This window comes from Dryobates pubescens, chromosome 4 (assembly GCF_014839835.1).
Source record: "Dryobates pubescens isolate bDryPub1 chromosome 4, bDryPub1.pri, whole genome shotgun sequence".
In the NCBI taxonomy this organism is placed as follows: Eukaryota; Metazoa; Chordata; class Aves; order Piciformes; family Picidae; genus Dryobates; species Dryobates pubescens.
The window spans coordinates 20076363-20094535 of NC_071615.1; the positions used below are offsets into that span (position 1 = coordinate 20076363).

General features: G+C 41.1%; 1 protein-coding gene across 1 annotated transcript in view; it reads left to right on the plus strand.

The window, feature by feature from the left end:
• The first annotated feature begins 2280 nt into the window (after nt 1-2280).
• Nucleotides 2281-18173, plus strand: part of ULK4 (unc-51 like kinase 4) — a 149035-nt gene continuing 133142 nt past the window's right edge. Inside the window, exons 1-11 of the mRNA XM_054160896.1 lie at nt 2281-2427; nt 3823-3922; nt 4716-4855; nt 6633-6792; nt 8332-8433; nt 9813-9896; nt 11064-11139; nt 11739-11834; nt 13618-13742; nt 14693-14765; nt 17491-17590. Coding sequence (XP_054016871.1) covers nt 2290-2427; nt 3823-3922; nt 4716-4855; nt 6633-6792; nt 8332-8433; nt 9813-9896; nt 11064-11139; nt 11739-11834; nt 13618-13742; nt 14693-14765; nt 17491-17590 — 1194 coding nt within the window. The 5' untranslated portion in view covers nt 2281-2289. The remainder of the gene's footprint in view (nt 2428-3822; nt 3923-4715; nt 4856-6632; nt 6793-8331; nt 8434-9812; nt 9897-11063; nt 11140-11738; nt 11835-13617; nt 13743-14692; nt 14766-17490; nt 17591-18173) is intronic.

The window sequence follows — 18173 nt, forward strand, 5'->3', positions numbered from 1 at the left end:
CTCCTTCTCTCCAGGCTAAACAATCCAAGCTTCTCCTCGGAAGACTTCATTGCTCTTCTTCGGATGTGCGACACCATCTCAACGTCATTCTTGTAGCGAAGAGCCCAGAACTGTCCTATCTTAAGCTGTGTCTGGGGAGCTAACTACACCGTGGCAGCAGCAGCTGCCTCACAAGAGTTGACAGTGGCTGTGGCACCAGTAACAAATTACACGCTTTTCTTAAAAAATAAAAGTGCCATCAAGCACATCAGAGAAGCCACCAGCCACTCCTCACAAGGCTCGTGCTCTCGGTTCTGCATCAGCTTCACCGCTGATGAGAGAGAAGCCGGACCTGCCGGGAGTCTCGGCAGGGGGCTGCGGAGCCCGCTCTGGGCTCGCTGCCTTCCCGAAGGCCATCGCAGCCCTTAGGAACTGACCGTTGGCAGCGGCGCGCGCGGCCGCCGCGCCCCCAGCTCCGGCCCGCCACTGACGGCTGCCTAACAACCGCGCAGCTGCTCGCGGCTCTCCCAGGCCCTGCATCATCCGGGCCCTACCCTGCCTGGCCCCGGCCCGGTGGATCCGCTCTGACGGAGGCGCCTCCGGGCCCAGCGTCGGCGCTGCTCTCTTTCCGGCGTCTGGCCGCGTCTCCTGGATACGGGCACGGTAGGTACTTTCGGAGGAGTGCGCGGAGGGGAGCGGGGCAGAGCCGGGTGGGACCTGGCGGTGTGAGCTTGCTAAAGAAAGGGGGGGGGAGGGGAAAAAGTCTCTGTAGCGAGCCTGCCTTTTATGCTGACGTCTGTCCTGCTGGCTGTATTTTGTGGCGCTCAGGAAGGAGTTTCCCATCGGGACACTTTCAAATCTCTCCTCCCTGCCGTTGGGTCATGGGAGACTCCGGCTCGAGGGCAGGGCTTTGTTTGTTTCTGTTGATGGCGGCGGCGCGGCGATAGTAACGCAGCCTCCGTGGCTGTCCCTGCCGCACAGGTACGGCTGTCGTGTGTGCCCCCCCCAGTTCCACCTCACGGCCGTTAGCTAGCGGGCGCGCCTCACGGCCCTGCGGGGCTGTTTCCCCCCACTGGCCTTCCGCTCCTGTCCTGGCCATCGTTTGGTAGCGTGATGATTATTTACAGATATTTAGAGTTTGTGGTTTCTGGCCTACTTTCTCCCAGGCCAGGGGAGGTTTAGGTTAGCACTTCCTCACAGAAAAGCTGATTAGGCCCAGGGAGGTGGTGGTGTTGCCATCGCTGGAGGTCTTCAAGAAAAGCTTGGATGTGGCACTTGGTGTCATGGTTTAGCTGATGTGGTGATGTTAGGTCATAGGCTGGGCTTGATGACCTCTGAGGTCTTTTCCAGCCTCAATAATTCTGTGAGTCTGTGATCTGCGAGTTTTGAAATGTTAAGAGCTTTAGAAGTGGAAAATTCTATCAGCTGTTGACATTTTTTATCACGTTTCCTGACTGGAGACCTTCTGGTCAGTAAAATCATGGAGTGGGGTTTTTTAGAAGAGATCTTTAAAGGTCATCTGGTCCTCGGCAGTGAGCAGGGACATCCCCCAGATAGATCAGGTTGCTCAGAGCCCCATCCAGCTATCTGCAACATTTCCAGGAGGGAACATCCACCACCCCTCTGAGCAGCCTGGGACACTGTTCACCACTCCCACTGTAAAAAAAAAAAAGTCTTTGTTCTATCCAGTCTAAATCTTCCCTCTTCTGTGAGCAGCAGCCCCAATTCTCTCAGCTCATAGCAGAGGGGCTCCAGCTTGTGTGTTCGTCTCTGGTCCTGCTCCAACATATCCCTGTCTTTCTAAGGGCCTCAGAGCTAGATGTAGCACTACAGGTGGAGTCTCCAGAGAGAACAGCAGTGTCCATGCTGCTTTCGATGCAACCCAGGACGTGGTTGGCCGCCTGGGCTGCAGGTGCACGTTGCTAGCTCTTTGTCAGCTCACATCCAGCTTTTCATTATCCATGTCCTTCTCTGCACAGCTGTTCTCATCCCTCCCCCCCCCCCCCCCCCCCCCAAGCCTGTATTGATACTGAGGGTTACCTTCACCCAGGTGCAGGACATTACACTTAATTGAAGATTGTTAAACCTCATGAAGTTCACATGAGCTGATTTCTGATTTCTGTCCCTCTGGATGGCAGCCTGTTCCTTAGGTGTGTCAGGTGTACTGAATAAATTGTTTGATTTTGCTGGAACGACATAATTTCTGTTTCTGAGAACTAGGAGGTTAACTGTTCTCCCTCTCTCTCCTTTCTTTAAAGGTTTTTTTTAATACCATGTTTCTAACCTATTGCTTGTAAAGCATCCTTAAGTATGGAGAACTTCATTCTGTATGAAGAAATTGGAAGAGGACAAAAGACAGTTGTTTATAAAGGTAGAAGAAAAGGGGCAATTAATTTTGTGGCTGTTATTTGCACTGATAAATGCAGAAGAGCTGAAGTACAAAACTGGGTAAGTAATGTTTTTTTTTTTCCCCTGCTCCATCTGGGAAAAAGATGCAACTTTAAAAGTCCTTGTAGCACAGAGAAGGAAAATACAGTGTGCTTCTTTATGTGGAGTTTGTTGATGTTTAGATCATCTTAAGTTTTTAAATGCTTCCAATAAAGTTCCATTTTAATCTATTTCTTTCTTAACCTGATTTTATTGTTTAAATCACAGGCAGAAACCCCTGTTTACAAACTTAGTGTTTCTAGGATGCCTCAGAGAGCTTGTAAAAGCAGTTACTTGCATGTAGTGGTTTGGTCTAATTTGTTGGAAGTTGTAGGGGTGATACCTTCCAGCAAATAATCCAGTTGCTTACTGTGGTGGTGAAAGAGTTCAGTTTCCTTTTCACACCAAAACATTCAGCCAGAGTGTTCCACTAACTGTCCCTTTCTTAAAGGCGTAGCCTAACGTGGGGCTTGAACCCTGGACCCTCAGATCCAAAGGGTCACACTTACTTAACAAGAAGAAATGATATTCTTTATGAAAAAAAGAACCTTTAAGATAAACCAGTCCTGGTTTGTAAAACCTTGGCAAAGTGTTCTTTCTGGCAAAGAAACTGTAACTGATACAATTAGATATTTCAAATATGAATTTTAATGCTTGCTATTGCCCTGCTAAGCTAAAGAACTTGGGGGGGGGGGGGGGGGGGGGGGGGGGCGGAGGAAAGTGTAAGCTTATGGACAAGTTAAAGCACAAACACAAGTAGAAGAAACAAATAAAATGAAGGTAAAAAGACCTTTTTTGAGAAAACTCATTAAAAATTGCCTGCATAGAGGATCACATATAATAATTACGGTGAAAGGAAACATTATTCCAGAGCTTACAGGCTGCAAAAACATGAAGAAAGCAAACTGTGAGTCAAAAGGGTAGGGTTTTGCTTGCTATTGCCCTACTAAGCTAAAGAACTGGGGGGAGAATATTTTTATTTCCTCTTACTGTATTCACCCTATTGTCTCACACTTCTGTGTTCTCATTTAAGAAGAAAGTAGGAATCAAAGTTTGTCTAAATATTCTGATTTCCAGTTTGTTGTCATGTTAGTGATGCAGGAAGGTTAAACACTGCTTCTAATTTTGAATTGGGGAACTTCCTGTTGTGTTGTTTGGGTTTTTTTAATATATATATGTTTTTAAAACCAGGTGAATTGGGCAGGGTCTGTGAGGAAATGTATCTTTTCTCAATATGCATTTAAAACTAAAATACTTGAATTGGAGAATAATTTTAATGCACTGGAAAAAAGAACAAGTAACTGCTGTAAAGCTGTGTTCTCTCTCTCCCTCTGCTGTAAGCCCATATATGTTTCTTTTTATTTTTAACATACTTAATTGAAAAGAAAAAAAAAAAAAACACCAACTTTGTTCTAGGTTCGTCTGACTCATAAAATCAGACACAAGAATATTGTGGCATTTCGTGAATGGCATGAAACAAGCAACTATCTCTGGCTTATAATGGAATTATGCACAGGTAAGATAGGCTCCAAAGGTAAACATTTCTGAAGTGAGTCTTTGTAAGAGATTTCTTACAGTAGTTTCTCCACAATGCTAGGATGGCTGAGAAAGTTGAATAATTATTTGATTTATTGAGAATCTTCTCTATAACAATACTGCTGCTTTTGGAAGCATTTTGTAGAGTTAATTGAAATCTTATTTCTCCTTTGCTTCACTCTCTATGTATGTTTGTGTGAGAAACCTGGTAAGTGACATGTTGGGCCTGGGTATTTCAGTTTGGGGTATGTTTATTTGTGTGGTTGGTTTGGGGTTTTCTTGTGTGGTGGTGTTTGTGGGTTGGCTGGTTTGGTTTTTTTGGGTTTTGTTTGCTTGGGTATTTTGTTGTTGTTGTTTGGTTTGGTTGTTTTGTTTCTTCAGGATCTCTGAATGTAACCCACTCTTGCTAAAGCTGTTGTCGGTGAATTCAGTGGAAAGCTGCCTGTCATCAGCTTTTGCATCAGCACTTGTTCACAAAAGTTGGTGCTTGCTCTTCGGTACTTTATGCATCAGGGGTCTGGTTAAGGAGTTTGACTAAACCCATTGGATACTGTTTCACTGCAATGTGACTCTCTTCTCTGTTTCTGTTTTCCCCTTCTTTGTAAGACAATTCAACAGTCAAGTAATGTTGAAGTAATGAACTCAATTTAATTACAGTTAAAATTAATTTTGTTGTTACACTACTGGAAATTATTTATTTTTTTCTGTGTGTCTTAGATTTACCTTTTTTTTTTTTTAAGTGCACTTTCTGACTATGTGTAAACATATTTCAGGTGGTTCTCTAGAATCTGTTATTGCTCAGGATGAACACCTGCCTGAAGATGTGGTGAGAGAATTTGGTGTTGATTTGGTTGCTGGTTTGTACCACATTCATAAGCTTGGAATTATCTTCTGTGAGCTGACGCCTGCAAAGGTGAGGAGGAGCATTACTTATAGGGGACACTGCATGTTACCTTGCATGCCATCAGTATTTAATTCACTATTTTAGTTTTACTCTTGGGAAGAAGCTTACCTCAGGTTGAAGGCCAGTTGAGCTCCATAATTCATGGGAAGACAATGAGAGAGAGGTCCATAGCTTGAATTTTTTATGATCTAATGGATTTCTTTCCCTGTTGCTTGTTTGAGACAATGGGGTGGATTCTTTTTGATTTGGCCTATGTTTGAACAAATGCAGAATTTTAGTCCTCTGTCCATGGACTTAAAACTTCATCATTATACCTTTTCTATCATGCTACAGAGTGTTTTGGAGTAATAGAAAATGCTCATGAGGTAGTAAAGTTAACTACATAGGAAGTACTTTAGGAAGGACATCGAGACACTTGAATGTGTCCAGAGAAGGGCAACAAGGCTGGGGAGAGGCCTTGAGCGCAAGCCCTATGAGGAGAGGCTGAGGGAGCTGGGGTTGCTTAGCCTGGAGAAGAGGAGGCTCGGGGTGACCTCATTGCTCTCTACAACTACCTGAAAGGTGGTTGTACCCAGAAAAGGGTTGGTCTCTTCTCTCTAGCAACCACCACCAGAACAAGGGGACACAGTCTCAAGCTGTGCCAGGGGAAGTTTAGGCTGGAGGTGAGGAGAAAGTTCTTCACAGAGAGAGTCATTCGTCATTGGAATGGTCTGCCCAGGGAGGTGGTGGAGTCACCATCCCTGGAGGTGTTCAAGAGGAGATTGGACGTGGCACTTGGTGCCATGGTCTAGTCATGAGGTCTGTGGTGACAGGTTGGACTTGATGATCTTTGAGGTCTCTTCCAACCTTAGTGATACTGTGATACTTCCTTTTGTTAACAGCCTTCTCTCTTGTTCCTCAAATGAACTGATGTTTGTTTTTACCACTCTTCCCCAGTTTTTACTCTGCATCCTTTTCTATCCTAATATCATTGTTGATTTAGATTTAACGATAGCTAAACAGAAGTGCAGACTGGGAGACCCCATCTTGAATACTGCATCCAGTTCTGGTGTCTCAGGCATAAGGAGGACACAGAGCTGTTGGATCTAGTCCAGAGGAGGCCACAAAGATGATCCAAGGGCTAGAACACGTCTGTTATGAGGATAGGCTGAGGAAGCTGGGGGGGTTTCAATCTAGAGAAGACTCCAGGGGGACCTTAGATCTGCATTTCAGTACCTAAAGGGATCCTACAGGAAGGCTGCAGAGGGACTTTCCGTGGGAGTGTCTAGAGACAAGGGTGAAGGGTTTGAAGCTGAGGGAGAACAGGGTTAGACTGGAGCTTAGGAAAGAGTTCTTTATTCTGAGAATGGTGAGACTCTGGAATAGGCTGCCCAGGGAGGTTGTGGATGCCTCTTCTCTGAGGATGTTGAAGGTCAGGTTGGGATGAGGTTTTGAGCAGCTGAGTCTACTTGAGAGGTGTCCCTGGCCATGGTGGAGAAGTTGGAGGAGATGATCTCTGAGGTCCTTTTCAACCTGAGCCATTCTGCCCCTTCAGGGTTCTATTGTGAGTTTTTACAGGTTTTGAGTTAGAAGACCAGTTGATTTTTTTTTTTTTTAATTTTTTTTTAAAAAAAATTTTTTTAATTGACAAAGCTATTCAGTGTTTTTGCTTTTCAGTGGTTATCACTGTGAACTGGAATGGTTTGAGGCTATTAAATGACAATTATTTTCAAATTTGTTAGAAATTTAATTAGTCATCAGTTTTGGTATATAATACTTGTATGTTGGATTTTGTTTATCCTTCTAGATTCTGCTGGAAGGGTCTGGCACTTTGAAATTCAGTAATTTTTGCTTGGCTAAACTGGAGAGTGAAAACTGGGAAGGTGTTTTAGCTTTTTCTGGATCTGAAGAAGATGGAGATGTCAGTGAAAGCATTCCACAAAGATACTCAGAAATCAGGTTTAGAGGTATGATGTTTTTACTAGCCTACATTGACTTGCACCAGAGGGATAGAATTAAAATTGGAAAAATACTTTGTTTGAAATAATCTGGGGACAACACTTTGAAATACAACAGTTGTTTATCATTCCATTGGAGCTGACTAAATTTCTAGATAAACCAAATGCTGAAACCCAAAATTTAGCTCTTAAGGAGGGAACAGCACCTGAAAAACAGTTTGTTTCTTTTCTACTCGCTTTCAAGTTCATGGTAAGAATTCTAAGATTCACAAAGCCAGTTTGACTAAAAGCTGGGGGGAAAAATACTTTCTAGTATTAAATGTGTGAAATGTAAACAATTTCTGACCTTTCCCACTTTTGTAAATAGTCAAGGCCAGGTTGGATGAGGTCTTGAGCACGTGAGTCTAGTTGAGAGGTGTCCCTGCCCATGGCAGGGAAGTTGGAGGAGGTGATCTCTGAGGTCCCTTACAACCTGAGCCATTCTGTGATTGAAACTGGGTTCAAATACTCTTATTTGATGAGAGGGAAGAAACACAAATCAGAAAGTTGGTTTTAATCTTCTGAATCTTTCCTTGGTCATCATTGCAGATGATCTCATGGACTTTTATTTCCAAGATATTGATGTGTCACAGCAATTACTATTATTAGAAACAACAGAATTCTTGGCAGTGTTTTGTGGGAACGAAGAGAGCTTTCTTAATACTTTGCTGGAAGTCCACACTGAACATAAGAGGGCCAAGAACACATCTTTATTCAGGAAGGAATAGAAATCTAATATCTCCCCTATTGCCATCAAAGCATCTGATTCAATATGTATGATTAATGACCTTGAGTCACTTAATAAAATAAACCCCAAGAATAATAGAATCCAAAATGAACTTTTGGAAGGATTGCAGAATTGACACTTTTGCTGAGCTTTTGTAATGTATAAAGAGATTTTTGAGACATAAGTTAGTGGTTAGGTGGGAACTACTACGGAAATAGGAACAGGATATTTCTTTGTCTGTATGAAGGCAGCTGCTAGAATTTAACATGTGATGTTTTCCGTAGTGTGTGAGGGTGAAAATGGCTGTAACAAGTTTAGATCAGTTATCCAGCTGACTAGCTACCTTGCTTTTGGACAAGTGCTTTCTAATTTCTTGAAGGTTTTAGTCTTGGGATAGCTTTAAAAACCCAAACAAACCTGATGGACTATAATTGGTTTTGTTGCTGACCTGAGAATTATGTTAGTTTATCATTCTGTTCAATTTGCTTGGCTCTGGAAGCTGTCAAGGCCTATCAAAACATTCTTTGCATTAATCACTGTGTTAGAAAAATGTAGCACAAGCCAGCTTTGTTAATAGAAATAAGCAACAAAATAGCTTGTATGTAAACCTACATAATTCAGTAGAAGCATAGGAGGGAAGTTTCTTTGGAAGTACTTAACATTTGGTATCTAAGTGAAGGTCATCTCCAAATTACTGAAGTGTAGAGACCAAGTGTGAAGTGTTGAACAGGGTAAATGCTGACTGAATAATCTAAGTGCATGATACATATTGTATTTTGTAGGTTGTCCATCGTACACAGCTCCAGAAGTAATAAAGGGAGAAGATTTCTCCAAAGCCAGTGATCTGTGGGCCTTGGGATGCTTACTTTATGAAATGTTCTCAGGTTGTAAATTTGTGTTCTCTATTTAATACCTGTGATAATGGAAGCATGGGTCATGGTCCCAGGGAAAATTCTTCTTCACTTTCTAGGGAAGTTTGGAGGCATTTTAAAGATTTCTGGAAGAAGAATATATTAACTGTACTTGAAAGTATCTTTGTCAAATAATGAAGTCATACTGCTGATTTGGCCTTTTGACTGTGATCTAAATATTATGATGCTAATTAGAATGTATTGTTTCAATACTATGATTTAAAAGTATAGCATTCATCAAATTCTGAGGGTGTAATGGGTTTAGTCTCCTCAGTATTAAACTCAGTATCACAGTATAACTAAGGTTGGAAGAGACCCCAAGGATCGAGTCCAACCTGTCTCCACAGACCTCATGACTAGATCATGGCACAAAGTGCCACGTCCAATTTCCTCTTGAACACCTCCAGGGACGGCAACTCCACCACCTCCCTGGGCAGCACATTCCAGTGATGAATGACTCGCTCGGTGAAGAACTTTCTCCTCACCTCGAGTCTAAACCTCCCCTGGCACAGCTTGAGACTGTGTCCCCTTGTTCTGGTGCTGGTTGCCTGGGAGAAGAGACCAAATCCTTCCTGGGTACAACCATCTTTCAGGTAGTTGTAGAGGGCAATGAGGTAACTCCTGAGCCTTCTCTTCTCCAGGCTAAACAATCCCAGCTCCCTCAGCCTCTCCTCACAGGGCTTATGCTTGAGGCTTCTCCCCAGCCTTGTTGCCCATCTCTGGACATGTTCAAGTGCCTCGATGCCCTTCTTAAACAGAGGGGCCCGGAACTGGACACAGTACTCAAGTGCAGCGTAACCAATGCAGAGTACAGGGTCACAATGACTTCCCTGCTCCTGCTGGCCACACTTTTCCTAATGCAGGCCAAACTCTGGATGTATCATTTTGATTTTTAGAAGAGAAAACTTGTTAGTAAAAAAAAACTAGAGTCCTTGGTTTTCCTGCAAATCAAGTACTTGTTAGTATTGGTTGCATCAGAAAGGCAAATGTCATCACAAAAGAGAATTGCATTGCAACCTTCTGAAGTCTTAACCAATACACTGACTTGTTGGATCAATGTAGTCACAGATACTGATTGCTGCCTAGACTTTCTCCTCTTGTCATGTTGCTGATTCATACCCAGCTATTAGGATGACATTTGTCAGGCCACTTTTGGTGCTCCTTCTGGCCATGGTCTCTTTTGCTGTTTGCAGGAGAAGACTTTAATCCAAGGGTTTGTGTCAAAATTGCCAAATACACAATCAGGCTGAGGGTGTTTGTTTGGATATTTCCTTAGGAAAAGGAGCTGCTTATCTCTCCTTTCACCTGGCAGGCATTTTGAGGTTTGCCTCATGTGTTCTGTTTGTTTATAGGAACACCACCGTTCTTCTCAGCCAGCTTTTGTGAAGTATGTGAAAAGATTTTGTATGAAGATCCATTGCCACCTAGACCAGAGAGTAAGATTCTGTTATTGGTTTATGAATCAAATCAGAGTTGTACTTACAAAGTGGAAGATTTGGGTTGCACTGATTGTTAATGAGGATGATTGCAGGAATCCGTTAGCTGTCCAGAGTCAATGGTAGCATTGCCGCCTTTGCTAAGGACTTTTTCCCCATTCATGAATGCTTAATGCCCTTTTCTTATCCAGACACATAAGTTAGTGTTAATAATTTTAAGTAAATTTGCCTTCTGGGATGGAATCTTTGATCTCAGTCATTCTAAGCATCAGTGATATTCATGGAGGCCCTTGAATATTCAGTCCATGGTAATGCAGTGAGAATGGTGACCTATAGAATTAAAACTGTTGTTACTGAAGTCTAAGATTCTAAGTTTAATTCTAGGAGGTTTTTGGTTCTAAATTGAATGAAGTGCATTTCATAGTTGTGAGCTCTCAGAAGTAGAGTCTTTCTCAGCTGCATAAGAATTTTTAAATCATCTTTTGTATAATGAGGTGTAACAATGAGCTGCTTAAAACTGTCATGGTTGGAAGGAAATAAAATTTCAGATTTCAACTCTGGATCACAGGATGTCAGGGGGTTGGAAGGGACCCAAAGAGATAATTGAGTCCAACTCCCCTGCCAGAGCAAGGCCACACAGGCCACACAGGCTCAGGTTACAGAGGAACATGTACAGACAGGTTTTGAAAGTCTCCAGCGAAGGAGACTCCACAACCTCTCTGGGGAGCCTGTTCCAGTGATCTGTGACTCATACAGTAAAGAAGTTCCCCCTTGTGTTGAGGTGGAACCTCCTGTGCTGCAGCTTACATCCATTGCTCCTTGTCCTTTCTGCTTTGTTTCTTGCCGATAGCTATACGATAATTGGAGGATACTTTTTTAACATTTGATCAATTTTCAGTAGTTTGAGCATTGGGAGCTTGGTTTTGGGGTTTTGCAGTTAGTTTTGTTGGGCTTTTGGTGGTGTTTTGTTGGTGGTGTTTTGAAGATTCTTTGAAATGCCAAGAGGGTATATTTAAGTTTCTTCATGCATTCCTTTTTTTTTTCCAGATGAAATTACTATTAAAGCAAAAAGTTTTTAGTGTGGTCAGTAGATAATGATTTGATCTACACCATGTGATGCTTGTTTTTGTTGTCCAGGACTTACTTCTCAGGTGCTTCTATTCACAGGTTCTGCTTTTTGCAAGCCTTCAGCTGAGTTCATTAGTTTGCTTGATGGGTTGCTTCAAAAGGATCCTCAGAAAAGGTAAACTGTAATCCATGACAGTTCTAATCTTTTGGAGAAAATAATTGCTCCTGTTGTGTATGTATAGTGTGTTGTAGATGACAGAGAAGGTAAAAGTCATTTCATCTTCATAAAAAAGCAAATTGTGCTCCTATGAAGATACTAAGAATGAATGCTTTGATGAAACCTTCCTCATTTTTTTTTTCTTTCTTTTTTTTTGTAGCTGGTGCTAAGTAGGTAACTGGAACAAATGCTGAGTAGTTCTAAAATTGGATGGCTTTGCTTTTCTAGAGCAATGGGCACATCTATTTTATGAGGCTTTGATTTACAGCTGCTATATAATAAAATAACAGATTATCATTTTCAGGGTGGTTCAGATAACTTATGCATTGGGGCTGGCTATGCAGTTTCCTTCATTCTTAGTCTCTTACCTCTGTGCTATGTGAATTATCTATTCTGTTCTGAGGCAAAAAGTTTGTCGTGTAAGAACTTCTATTTGTTGGCCAAATAAAAGCGAACAAGATCAATTGCTCTGTAGTATCACTGAGTTAAAAACCTACTCTGTCTGTGGAACTGCACTTTGCCACTGGTTTTTCAGTTTGCTTGTTGCTTTTCAAAAGGCTGAACTGGACAGAGCTATTGCAGCATCCCTTCTGGAAAGGATCCCTTAGCCATTGTGGGTGTGATTCTGCAGACACCCAGGTCACAAGCTCCAGGTACTGAATGGCTTTTTCTCAACAGCAAATACTCTAATAAAAATATTCTTATGTCTTTCTGTAAATTTTGTCTTTTTTAAGTCCAATTTTGTTTTATATTTTCATGATTTTAACTAATTGATGAAGGGAGTTTTAGACCATCCAGTAGACAGTTTTGGCTGCTTAGGAATTGTACTACCCTGATAGTGTATTACAGTGTTCACTTCCAACAGATTCCTTCCTCCAGGCTATAGAATGTGTTAAAACTTCCTTCTGACTTATGTATTTGTGTACATACCAATGATGCACAGTAATTTGACTGCTTGTTTTTTTGGAAGGCTTCTGTAGACCCTTCCAAATAAGGGTCAGTTTTATCCTTAGTTGTGTTTTGGGTTTTTGGGCATTAGGCTTAGAGCATCACAAATCCTATCAGTACAGCATCTTAGATTTGTGGTTCAGCTTTATATCCTTGCAAATGCAGCTGACCCATATTCCTTGCTTATGAGCTAGAACATTAATCTAATGTGATTTCCTTCTAAATTTGTAATAGCCTACCCTGCTGTACATGCAGAAAGTCCCAAACCTCTTGTGAAAATATGTTCTATGTATTAAAAGCTTAAGCTTCTGTTACCTGGATGGGTTTTGGGTTTCAATTTGTTTTGGGATATTTAGTGTTTAGAGTATTTTATGGTTTGTTGTTTTTGTTCTAAAAATTTGAAAGCTAGTTGAGGTTCCAATCTAGAGAAGTGATGTGAGAATAGTTTTCTGTTAGAATGCTGAATAATCTGTGTTCTAGCAATTTCCAAATTCTCTTGTGATATTTAATACTTATTTCTGATACTGGTGTTGCAGTATTTTCGTTCTAACATTCTAGCTGGAGATCCTTGTCTTCTCATTTTAGTACTGCTTTCACCACCAAGACAGGTAAATCAAGAGTTAAAGTTTATGCCACAAAGTAAGTGTTCCATGTTTTAGCAAGCCTTAATGTCAGCCTCTACCATAATGCTCATCTTGGAGGAACTTTCAGAGAAACAGAAGAATCTTAGTCTCCTGTGGGATACTTGGTTATGTCACCTTACACTTGAGGGTTTTTTAATACCTCTGAAATATCTGCTGAGGTATGCATCAACTGACAGATCTGACAAAGAAAGGACATGGGCTTGACAGGCAAAACAAGTTCAATACTGGGTTTGGGTTTGTCTTTTTTCCAGCTGCGAGGGCCATGTATTTCTTTTCTTCACAATCTGTGTCTGATTAATATTTGATATCATGGATAGACTGGAGGAAGGTTATATGACCCAGTTCCATCTGAATAGTAGAGGGGTAGATAAAACAAAACAAAAACAAAAAACAACCAACCAATATCAATTACCTTAGAATGAAGTGTGATATGTAAATCATTATGCAAAAACCAGATAGTTTTTCTTGATCCTAATCTAGGCTGCTGACTTCATCATTTGAAGTAGGATTATTGTGACTTCTTCCTGTGAAGACTGAATGGTTTCTAAAGCTTTTAATATTTCTTTATAGCTCTGGTATCATGGGGTAATTTAACTTTCCTGATTTTTTTTTTTTTTTTTTTTTTTTCATGCCAGTTCCAGGGAGTGAACTAAAGAATTTTTAATATTCTCTAACTGGTTTGTTGTAGACTTGCTTTTCATCTTTGCTTTTTGCTAATCTAAAAACTGATTTAACACATTGGCATAGTTCTAGAGAATGACAGACAAGTCCTATACTAGTATTTGCTGTGTATAATGGACCTGATCCTTCTGTTTTAAAATCTGTTTAAAACCTTTTATAACAGCAGTAAGAGCACAGAGTCATCAGTGACTTGGAATGCCAAAGAGCAGGTGGATGCTCAGAAAAATCTAGATGTCCTGTCACCCTCAAGAGAAGATAAGAAGCTACCAAGCAATACTTTCAAAATAGGTACTATTGTTTTATTAGATTATTTTGTATCTTGTTAATTTGGGCAACTTTACCAACATGCTTATTCCTTCCATTTGATTTGTTTTGGCCTTCTGAGTGGACAGTAGAGGGGCTTTGCAGAGGGACCTCGACAGGCTGGACAGATGGGCAGAATCCAACGGCATGAGATTTAACACATCAAAGTGCCGGGTTCTGCACATTGGCCACAGCAACCCCATGCAGTGCTACAGGCTGGGGTCAGAGTGGCTGGAGAGCAGCCAGGCAGAGAGGGATCTGGGGGTACTGATCAATGGTAGGCTGAATATGAGCCTGCAGTGTGCCCAGGTGGCTAAGAGGGGCAATGGCATCCTGGCCTGTATGAGGAACTGTGTGGCCAGCAGAACAGGGAGGTCATTCTGCCCCTGGACTCAGCACTGGTTAGGCCACACCTTGAGTCCTGTGTCCAGTTCTGGGCCCCTCAGTTTAGGAAGGTTGTTGACTTGCTGGAATGTGTCCAGAGAAGGGCAACAAAGCTGGTGAGGGGTTTGGAAGACAAGCCCTATGAGGAGAGGCTGAGGGAGCTGGGGTTGCTTAGCCTGGAGAAGAGGACACTCAGGGGTGACCTTATTGCTCTCTACAACTACCTGAAGGGAGGGTATAGACAGGTGGAGGTTGGTCTCTTCTCCCAGGCAAGCAGCACCAGAACAAGAGGACACAGTCTCAAGCTGTGCCAGGGGAGGTTTAGGCTGGATGTTAGGAAGAAATTCTACACAGAGAGTGTGATTGGAATGTGCTGCCCAGGGAGGTGGTGGAGTCACCATCATTGGAGGTGTTTAGGAGGAAACTTGATAGGGTGCTTGGTTGCATGGTTTAGTTGATTAGGTGGGTTGGATAATAGGTTGGATGCGATGATCTTGAAGGTCTCCTCCAACCTGGTTTATTCTATTCTAAAGCTCATGTTCTCTTTTCAGCAGAAACTCAGACTGAGCTGCGCCCCAAAAGTGCAATTGATGGTGAATTAAATGAATCCCTCTTTCTTCTCAGGTATGAAAACCTAAAGAACAATTGGAATGTTTCTTCAGATGTTATGTAATGCTGTTACTAACCTTCTGTTAGTGAGTCTCCTTTGGAATTTTCCATCACCAGTTTAATTCATATTAAGTCACCTTTGAAGAGTTGTAAAAGCACTGTGTTGTTTAAAGCAATGCTTTTATGGCTTTATTACACTAGGTTTGGGGAGCAGCAGACTTTTGACTTCATAGCTGTCTCAATAGAAAAAATTATTTATAACTTCCTTACCTTCTTATAAGAAAATACGCTTTGGATATCCTTACTTTTAAATATACAAGGAAAAGCCTGCAGCTTAAAATCTGCTAATTAATGCTTAAGATCCACTCATCAATTCTACCTGCAGCTTTTCATCACAAGCCATTAATAAATATCTTCTATGTAAGTATTAAACATAAAATAGTGATTGGTTTAACAATGATGTGTTTTAGTTGTTAGCTGATTCTGAAACTTTGTACCAGCTTTCAAGCCAAGAAGACTGAGTGAAATAGATACTGTTCTTAGAGTCATCAAGCAGAAATATTCCAGTTTGAAATAAAATAACTCCTTAAAGGTTCTTGCATAACCTGAAATAGGGATTTTGTACATGATAGCGTGTCTGCTTTTTCAGTTATTTCACCTGGGTTTAATAAAGCACAACTTGTCACTTAAAACATGCCAGCTAAACCCTTACCATTAGTAATTTAAACTAGCATTTGCTGTTTGCTTTAGCAGTCTGCTAAAAAGAGAGACTGCAATGACATTGCAAACACCTTGGTGTAATAGCTGATCCAAATTATGTCAGGAATAAGAGTAGAGAGGGGGAAAAAGTGTGTTTAACAACAATATACTTCATAGGAAAATTAATGTACTTACAATAAAGTAATACAAATGTAAAAATTACTATTTTCTGAAATACTCTCTGCTTCAGTGGTTTAACATCTCAAAACAGCATGGATTTACCTAATGAAGTTTTAAAACATCGAAGGGAAGCTGCTGACCTGGCACTTGGCATCAGAATTTACTTAGCTGCTGGAGTGGTTAATCAGCTTTTCAAAGCGGTAGCTTTGGAAAGGGAGTAGATCTTGTTTGTTTCATCTGTTCCATTCAACTATCATTTGTCGTCTTTTAAACTGAGAAACCAGCTGAGAACTGGAATAGTAGGGAAGATTTTCTGTATCTCAAACACAAATGAAAGCAAATTAGGTTTGGAGGAAAAAAAAACAGATTCAACAAATCTACGTGTTTTGAAGACCATGGGAACCTGAAATAACTTGTTCAGCCTCCTAGCAAGAAATCCTATTTTTTTGTTGGTTTACAAAATCAGACTGGATCCAAGCAGATCCTGATGTATTTCTACCATGGGCTTTTAGGACACTTTATATAGTTTCATCTATCTAGTAGGTCATATTTTGGCATTCTTTAGATTTAGGTTTCTGTTGAAAGTAGTAAAAGATGCCTTTAAGAAAATAAGGAAAAGAAAGAGAACAACTATGTTAGTCATTTGATCATTGATTTTTATTTTTTTTTCCCTGAGTGTCATCAATTTTGTTTGGTGTTTGCATCTTTAATTTAGTTGCCTTGTCTAATGGGTAAAAGTGACTTGCAGCTAAGTGTGTGCATTAATTTCACCTAATGAAGAAAACACATTTATTTGAAGCCATTGATTAGTTTCCTGGCCTGTGAGTTGTAATAATTCTAAAGTTGGTTTTAAACAGTTCAGTTGAAATCGATGAATACTGCAAAAAGTTCATTAGCAACTTCATAAAAATTGCAAATTTGCAGTCTTTTAGCTTTTTCCTCACGAGCAGACAGGATAAAAATACATGAATGAATAAGTAAATAAATCAAACCCCAGACACCAAACCCTGAAAAGTAAACTCATGAGAATTGGGCACTTTTGAGTTCTCATTACCTAGCCTGGAGTTGGCATTCAGAAGAGAAGAACTTAAAATTTTCTGTGCAGGGTTTTGCCAAGTTATTTACCATTGTGTGTTTGTTATTAGGAATTAAAGATTACATTTGTCCCATACATAGAATAAACCAGGTTGGAAGAGACCTTCAAGATCGTGTCCAACCCATCAACCAATCCAACCCACCTAATCAACTAACCCATGGCACCAAGCACCCCATCAAGTCTCCTCCTGAACATCTCCAATGATGGTGACTCCACCACCTCCCTGGGCAGCCCATTCCAATGGGCAATCACTCTCTCTGTATAGAACTTCTTCCTAACATCCAACCTAAACCTCCCCTGGTGCAGCCTGAGACTGTGTCCTCTTGTTCTGGTGCTGGCTGCCTGGGAGAAGAGACCAACATCTGCCTGTCTACAACCTCCCTTCAGGTAGTTGTAGAGAGTAATAAGGTCACCCCTGAGTCTCCTCTTCTCCAGGCTAAATTAAGATAACAATGTTTTAGCATGCAGTATGGAGAGTGGCTGTGGGTGAGAAAATAAGAATAACATTCATTTAAAAACATCCCATAAAAGAAATCACCTGCTCCTTCCTATTTTTAATGGGCAGATAAATCCTGACTTGGTCAGCACATTTAAAGACACAAAGCTTGTGTTTAATTGATGGGTCAAGCATGCCATCATTTTTGTTGACAGCTTACTGCATAGTATGGAAGTTTCAAAACAGCAACAAAAATGTAGTTTGCAGTGATACTTAATTTATAATATTTGTGATGTGTTTTTCCCTCTTCCTGTTTTCTTTCTCACCAGTTCTCGTCCTACACCTAGAACAAGCACTGCAGTAGAAGTAAATGATGCTACTACTGCCCTCAGACAAAATTCCCCTCAAAGAGCTTCATGCTTGAAAAAGGTGAGTAGAAAAATAATATTAATGGGTGGTGGTATCCTCATAGTTAGAATTTTAGCCTGGAGTCTGCTTTCTTTTCAGCTGTGTTCTCCATCCTTCCATAATTACAAGATGAGAGCAGTTCCTACAGCGTGCAGATTCTTTGAAACATGTTTGCAGACTTCAGATGTAAGAGTTAGGAAAGAATTTTTCTTTTTATACACTGAGGAAAAAAAGGAGATCAAATATCTTCTCCTTTCTCAGGCTACTTTTTGGACCCAGTATATTTTATTCCAACATATTTCATAGAATTGTTAGGGTTGGAAAGGACCTCAAGGATCATCCAGTTCCAACCCCCCTGCCATGGGCAGGGACACCTCACACTAGATCAGGTTGCCCAGAGCCACATACAGCCTGGCTTTTAAAACCTGCGGGGATGAGGCTTCCAACACCTCCCTGGGCAAGCTGTTCCAGTGTCCAGTTTTTTCTTGGCCCTGTCTGCTACTACATACATAAAAAGTCCTATGCTGTTTAAATGGCCAACCTGTAGGATAATGGTGAAATGAAATATTGTGGGAATAATCAAACATCTGAAAAAAAAATCACT